Genomic DNA, 7,558 nt, shown 5'->3' with positions numbered 1-7,558 from the left:
GTTCCTACCTGCTGCCGGCGGCCCGGCCCGGCCCTGCGGGACGCCGGTGCCGCGATGCCCGGCGCTCGCCTCCCCCCTCCGCCCCGGCCTCTTTGGTGCACAAAATAAACCAGGAACCACTTGGCAAATCAGATCCTTTTCCCCGTTAACCCTTTGCCCCGCACGGCCGGGATCCTCCCCGCCGGGAGGAAGGCGACGATGCTCCTGCATCCCGGCGGGGCGCCCCGGGTTCGGCTCCCCCCCCCCCGCACTCCCCGGTTTTGCTCCTTCCTCACCGCTCAGCGGTGGCTCCGCGCGGCCCTCGGTTCTTCCCGCTCCATCAGCCTCCCCGCGCCGGGAGCGGCCCTACGGTCCCGCTACGGTCCAGCGGCCCAAAACGCCCAGGGCCGGGAGGTCCCGGGGGTCAGGGCAGGCGGGAGCGGGGCCGCCCCGGGGCGGAGGCGCCGTGCCTCAGTTTCCCCATCCTCGGGAGGGGGCACTGCCTTCGCCGGGGAGCAAGACCCAGCTCCGGCACCACCTGATTTTGCTCCTCTGACCCCGGGCACCGGCTCAAGCCTGAGCTTTGGCACCGGAGCGGGCGGCCGCGGGGAGGGACCGGCCGCGGCCCGGCCCTGGGCGGCGAGCGAGGCCGGCGGAGCGGCGATAAGGGCTGGCTGCCACCGGCAGCGGTGACTCAGGCCCTGGGCAACGTCACCCGGGTCGGACCGGTCCGAATGGGCTCCCGGGCTGCTTAACCCTTCGCCACTCCGAGGCGGAGTACGTACCTTGCCGGGCGCTGAGCAAACCCAGCTTCCGGATCCAGGAGGGATTTGACAGCGCAGGAAAAAAAAGCCGAGGCGGCTGCGGAGAGACCGAACCTCTCCCCGGCGAGAGGCACCTGCGAGCGCGATAAACACCCCAGCGCGCTTAATCCCCATCTGCCAGAAGTGGCCTAGAGGTTTTCATACAGCTTTTGTTTGATGCGTCCCAGCTCTGCTGTCACATGAAGCACCAATTCAGCAGGAAAAAAAAATAAATAAAAAAAATTTGCCCTCTCACCGCGCACGGGCCGGGCGCCGTCTCTCTGCCCCGTGTCCCCGGGGAAAAGGCGGCGAGCGTGCGTGCTTTAAACAAACAGGCGGCACCGAGACCTTTGCGCAGCAGGAGAGCGGTGCCAGGAGGTGAGGCACGCCTGGAAGACGGGGCCGGAGCCGGCACGGCTCGGCTGCGCCCTGCCCCGCGGGGAGGCAAACCGCGGCCGGCCGGAGAACCGAGCCCGAGGTTTTCCAGAAGCCCCGGCGGGTTCGTCGGTCGCCGCAGGAGACGTCCCAGAGCCTCGTCTCGGGGTCGCGGGACGAGGCCAGCCCTCTCCCGGCTCACGCGCTGYGGTTACCCAGGAGCTCAGCAGCTGCTTCTGCTCCTAAATTTCAAGCACCTGAGCAAAACCACAGTTGCACACGGGTTTTGCGGGTAAGGAGGACCTGGGACAGCCTGGCGACAGCAAAACACGAAATTCCCGCAAACGTTTCTCAAACAGGGCGCCAGGATGGGGGTGGACCGGGGAGGGGGCTCCTTGCTGCTCCCACCCTGACAAACACCGAGGGGCTGGTTCACAGCTACGGCTCCGCAACCAGCACGGCACAAACACCAAAAAACACCGGTATCGTTAGGGATACTAGACAATTCCTACGTTTAAATCAGTCTCCCATCAAAACCACCCCGGCCCTCAAAAACCACAGCCCAGAGGAGCGCTTCGGCAAGAGGCACCAGTTCCTTCGCCCTTGCCTGCCTCGGGGCCGTCCCGCTGCGGATCCCCGGCGGGGACGACCGTCAGACAGGCAGCCTGCTTTCCAGCGAGAGCGGCCTTACCTCAGCCGCCGCCACCGCCGGGCACCTCCGAGGGGGCCGCGGGCCGCGCCGGTCAGACCTGTCGGTGCAACCCCCTGAGCCTTCCTCGCTCGCACCCTTCAGAGCGCGCGTTGTTCGGCGTCGAACAGCGACCGTCTCCCCTAACCCTGCCGGTTGCAACGCCCCGGCGGGCAAAACAAAGGGTGCAACCGGTGGCAGCGAAGGTTGGGACGAGGGGGTGAGGAATCCCGGCTCGGAAACATTGTTGTGGGAACAAAGGCACAGTGTTCGCACTAGCACAGCCTGGGATTTCGATCCACCGACACAGATTTCTCRGCTGCCACCACCTCGCTGGTGAGCGGGCTCCAACACCCGGCCAGAGCGGATCGGCCACGGGAGCCCTGCGCACCGTCGCTGGGGCTGGCGAGCCACTGCAGAGCTGCTGCCCAAAGCTCAGGGCAGGGATCAACCCCCTCTCACCCGCTGCGGGTCCCCCGAGGCAATTCATCAGTGTGCCACCACCTCCTCCAGGGGAAAAGGAAGCACAAATCGATGCCCAGCACGCAGCCACGGTGCGATTTATTTACGGCTGTGGAGGGAAATCTTATCCCGGGGCTGCTAAAACGGGAACAGATTGGGCGAGCTGCCCGAGAAGCGAGCGTGCGCCCACCAGCCCTGGCGATGGAAGGTTTTCCCACGCACAGYAGTGCGGACACGCTTCAGGCCTGGCTTCTCCTCAGACCTCACCCTGTCAGTCACTGGTGCCACAAACACCTTCCTACCCTCACGTACTCAAACATCTCCACCCAGCAGGGCTGCTAAGGGTGCTCAGCGAGTCCCAACGTGGTCCAGGTGCAGCACTGACATGCTATAGGCTGCCAGGAAAGCTGGTGCGWGTCACCAGTCCTTCAGGCAACAGAGAAACAAACCTGAAAAAGTGCCTTCTGCTGCCCACACATTCACCCTCTCACCCTTCCAGTTATCTCATCAACTGAGGTTTCACAGTCACATCTGCAAGAGCAGGGGAGGGACAAGGAGAGCACCACAGAAAAGTCTTGGGATATTTTTAAGCTAGACTTGAGRTGCTACAAACATACAGTATGCCCATTAGCTGCTTCTGGAGGCAGCCACCTGCCCCCAGAACCTCCTGGTAAAAGAAAAGCAGCCTTGTTTTGTGGTGTTCATTTTATTATAAAACCCTCAGTACCTCAATACACCTCAGCCCTCAACAGAGTGACCAGAAAAACACAAACACAGCAACTAACTGCTCAMTGAAATACAACGGGGCTTCCTGGAGAACAAGCATCACTGCAGGCCTCCCATGCCCCATCTGGCCAAGCAGCAGCTCTAACGAGCCTCTATAGAAAGGAGGTCTGTTACTGCCACTAGACAGAGCTTCTTCCCACGAGTGTTTCTGCAAGGTGGGCAGCAGGCAGCACTTGGAAGAGGAGGGATCCAACGCTGGTGCAAAATTTCAAAGGTCCAAGACTGCGGCAGGCTGAGATCCACTTGGCTGAAAGGAGTCGGGAAAGCAGCAGAGACGCCAGAAATGCTGCAGAGCTGCACCCCCACAAACAAGCTCCTCGACGCATTAACACATTCTTATCGCAGCTGCATCGGYGCTTATCTGCAACAGAGCAAGGCGACTCTCTGCTCCGGATATGCAGACAAGGGGATTTGGTTGTGGGTTTGTTTTTTAAAGGGAGAAGTCAACACATGACTGCCATTGAAATGATGGGCGACTCCCTGTCGCTGACAGGGCAAAGCTTAGGCCAGCTGGTACTTTAAAGGGTTGGTTGTTGCTGATCCAAACACACCTGCTGTTCTCGGTGCACAAACGTTTGCTCTCTCTAGAGCTCTGGGGTGCTGGTGCTATTTGGCTTCGCTCAGTTCTTTTTGGTCTTGGGGGTGTCGTACTTTCTCTTGCTCGAGTACCACAGCAGCAGTGGGATCCCAATGGAGGGCAGGGTCATCACACCGAAAGCTGCCCAGTCCAGCTAGAAGGAGAAATTGTTAGAAAGGAGTCAACATAAATAATGCAGAGCTGAGCATTATAACCATCAGATCTTCCACCCTCAAAGCTTCTGTCCCAAATCCCAGTGCCAGCTCTTCCTCAGAGCTGGCTATGATGAAAACTATTTGCTCTTTCTGTGATATTTTCTTCTGGACAACTGATGCCAATTAACCACAATCCCCGTTGAGCATTTTCCAGGTGACTGTAGYGCCAAACAGACATACCACAAACCAGCACGACATCCCCCTGCGCTGGGTTACACAGTCACGGCAGTACAGCACGCAGACAAATTAATTACCAATTGGAAGATACTCACAAAATGAGGAGAGAACCTCCTGTCAAACTCACGCTGAGCCAGGATTCCTCCTTGCCCGGGAGCACTAGTGAAACCAACCTGAAAAAAAGCAGGGGTGAAGGGAGGAGGGGGATTTAGTATTTGTCATCTTTGTTGTAGCACAAGACGTGTTGTCTAAGARAGCAGCTCAGAGACCACAGTCGGGCGCATCTGCTGTTCAGTTTGGGMCAGGATCCCACGTACAATCAAGTAAAGTCACTCACCACAACCTGTCCACCCTCCTGTGCCAGGTACGTGATGGTAGCAGAAGTGAAGTTGAAGTAGCCAGCTTTGAGAGGCCGCAGAACCACAGTGTGGGACACGTTACTAGCTCTGAGATCCGCAAGTTAAGGAAAATAGTTGCATTTCATCAAAAGATGGAAAGAAAGAATATAGGTAAAATGCAAGACTCAAAGCAGGTGGTAAAGTTGGTCCAGCTGACAGATCCAAGTGCTCTGTAGTTACAGATATCCAGACCCATTCAAGGCTGATCCATCTGCTTCTCTCTCCCAATCATACGAATTGCATAGTGATCCAATGCTATTTGTAAGGAACTTTTTACATAGTACCTTCAAGGAGAAAGGAGATTTGCATCCAACACCTCAGCCAGGGAATGGTAAGCTGGAATTCCGGTGACAAGGAACAAACACAGGAGACCTCTGSGTCATTTAAGAATGAAAGCATCAGGAAGGGAGATTATTTCAAACTAAGAAAAGATACGGAGCGATCCTGTCCCACTTGACGTTGAGCATTCCAGAGACAATGCCAAAATCCTCCGGCGGAAAAGAATCATCCGACAGCTCCACATCTAAAGCAGCACTAGATGCAACAAAGAACAGGATCAGAAGAGTCCTAGACTTCATATTCTGCTTATTGAGGACTGCACCACAGAGCGATGGCAGTTCCAGACTGAGAATTCAGTGGCTAAAACGACCTCTGCAACATAAGACACCAAGAAAAGATGGAGAGGAGAGATAAAGTGTATTAAAAGGAGACTGCAAAACAGGTATGGTCTGACATAGACGAGGAAGGCAAAGCTCAGAAGCAGTAGAAAAGGCAGGAAACTGGATGTGGAAAAAAGTTCACACAGAAAATAAAGGGAGTGTGCACACTGAGGAATGTAACTGCCCCACGCTGGGCAGAGCGCTACAGCAGCCAAGAGGCGAAAGCGGAAACAGCGAAAGCAGGACAATGGAACGGGAAGGAAAAGGCAAATCGCAGGGTCAGACCTTCAAGCGCTGGTGGCTGGAGCTCACAGTTAGGGCTAGCAAAGGCAACAGCAAGACACGAATGAGCCTGGGAACAGCCTCAAGCAGTTCACTGAACACTGATTTGCCCCTCACAGGTGCAGGGACCCACTGAAGCCCCTTCAAAACCTGCCAAAATCATGCGCCCTTCCACAAAGGTCACCAGTAAGCTTCATCTTCATTACTTTGGGACTCTCTCACGGCCAGCACCACRCTCCCCAGAAGCAGGTATGGAGGAAGAGGCTCACTGGAGTTTTACAGCAGATTCCAGTGAGCTCAGAAAGGGGATGCAGAGACAYGCACATAATATTTGCTCCTCCAATATTTGAAGCACAGCCAAGGCTTACCTGGAGCCAACATTGTAGATGTTGTACTGCAGAGTCAGGTCCTTGCCCTCCACAGCATATCTGTTTAATAGAGATTTGGAGGCCAGTAGCCTGGCCCCTTCCTCACAGTGGGCCACRTAGAGCAGGGCAAACAAGGCAAGAACCAGGAGCTTCATCTAGAAGTAAAAGAAAACAAAATGTCTCCGATAATTTCACTGCAAAGAGAACATGAAACAGCTAAAGACGACAATATAGATGTTTGTGTATAGTGAGATATGAACAGCTGCACRTTTCACAGCAATATTGATATAGGATCGTTTCACAGAGCAGGAAGAAAAGGACGCTCGCTCCACACAGGTCTGCAACTACCCCAGAAATTCCTGCACACCTTCCTGTAAGAATCCAAGCAACRGCACAGCAAGCACCTAGATCAGCAGGCACAGGAGGAAAGATGGCTTTCTCCCTTTCCAAAGCCCCAACACATCTCTTCCCCTTTATCACATGATAATAATTCGCAAAGGTCTCAGACCACAAAGCCTCTTCCAATAACTTTCAGAGTAACATTTTGACAGTTAACTATGTCCAAGAAACCTATCGTAACCAAAAAAAATTAAAACCACAGTGAAGCGTAGCAGCTTTCCACCACTATCTGTGCCAGTTCTTACAGAGCTGGTTCTTTTCCCAAAACTCCCTGTTCCTCTCAGAGAGCACTAGCTCATTTCCAATCTACGTTACTCTTTCTTATTCCCAGCCAGCAGCTGCTACCAACTCCCTCCAGCGGCCTTTCACTCCCCAGAACTCCCCGTCTCAGGCCACGTGTCCCTGTTTCCCTGAGCCCGGCGTCCCTGGAGCTGCCCCGTGGACAGCACAAGGAGACCACACAGTGATTACATGCGTTACCCAGAAGGGGACTTGTTAGCTCTTTTCTCTGCAAAAACTGCTGACACGTCAGAGCCTCTGCTCTCCGTGCCAGGGAATCCTTCTTCTCCTTCAGTACCCCTCAGCTTCCCTCCCTACTTTCCCACCCCAGGGTGCTCCTGTACCCCACACAGGCCAGAGGCCCCAGGGCAGGCTCAGCTATTGCTTCCTGCAAACAYGGGGCAAAGAACCACCCAGCTCCGCTGACTGGCACAGGCTGAAAACCGGAGCCCACGTACCAGTCTCCCCCCAGCCTGGGGACACCCCTTCCCCCCGCAAGCTGCTCCCATGCTTCAGCGGTGGTCGCAGGCCCCCACACCCCTCAAAGTCCGCTCCTGAGGCACCCCCAGGCCACTGAAACCCAGCAGCACCCAGACACCTAACAGTTTGCCATTCCCTACAAGGACTCTTTCACACTTTAGGATCCCTCTGGCCCCTAGACTCTCCCATACAGTTCCCTGCTTCCAGAGGCCCCCCCTCCACAACTCCTTCCCCCTCCAGGCCCCCCTCCCCACCTCCCAAAGTTTCCCCATGCAGCTCCCCTGCCCCAATGATTCCCCAGGATTCCCTCACCCCTAAGCACATCTCCCTTTCCCCACAGGGTAGACCCCTCCTTTCCCCASAGACCCCCTCCAGAATTCCTTCACTCCCAACCAGGGCTCTTTTGCCCCCCAGARAAGTCCCCTCAAACCTCCCTTTCCTCAAAGAGACCCACTCCCCCATCCCCAGAACTCTCTCCATAAACCTCTCCTATCCCTAGAGACCCCTTTCCCCCAGGACTCCCCCCTATGGCTCTCCTCTATCCCTAGAGACCCCCAAAGACTCCCCCCATGGCCCACTCCTACCCCACAACACCCCCCAGGATTTCTTCCATGGCCTCCCCTGCCCCACA

At 56.0% G+C, this 7,558-nt stretch overlaps 1 protein-coding gene across 2 annotated transcripts in view; it reads right to left on the bottom strand.

The window, feature by feature from the left end:
• Positions 1 to 2,994: 2,994 nt before the first annotated feature.
• SSR2 (signal sequence receptor subunit 2) overlaps positions 2,995 to 7,558 on the bottom strand; it is a 7,683-nt gene continuing 3,119 nt past the window's right edge. For both annotated transcript variants that reach the window (XM_085319571.1, XM_085319570.1), the window contains 5 exons: positions 5,770 to 5,924; positions 4,896 to 4,994; positions 4,400 to 4,508; positions 4,158 to 4,235; positions 2,995 to 3,824 (listed from right to left, as the gene is read on the bottom strand). In XM_085319571.1, coding sequence (XP_085175697.1) covers positions 3,714 to 3,824; positions 4,158 to 4,235; positions 4,400 to 4,508; positions 4,896 to 4,994; positions 5,770 to 5,924 — 552 coding nt within the window. In that variant the 3' untranslated portion in view covers positions 2,995 to 3,713. The remainder of the gene's footprint in view (positions 3,825 to 4,157; positions 4,236 to 4,399; positions 4,509 to 4,895; positions 4,995 to 5,769; positions 5,925 to 7,558) is intronic.

This window comes from Rhea americana, unplaced genomic scaffold, assembly GCF_003343005.1.
Source record: "Rhea americana isolate MKP2758 unplaced genomic scaffold, rheAme1 scaffold_599, whole genome shotgun sequence".
NCBI lineage: Eukaryota > Metazoa > Chordata > Aves > Rheiformes > Rheidae > Rhea > Rhea americana.
The sequence above is the reverse complement of the archived record's forward strand: the minus strand, read 5'-3'. Positions and strand labels throughout refer to the sequence as shown.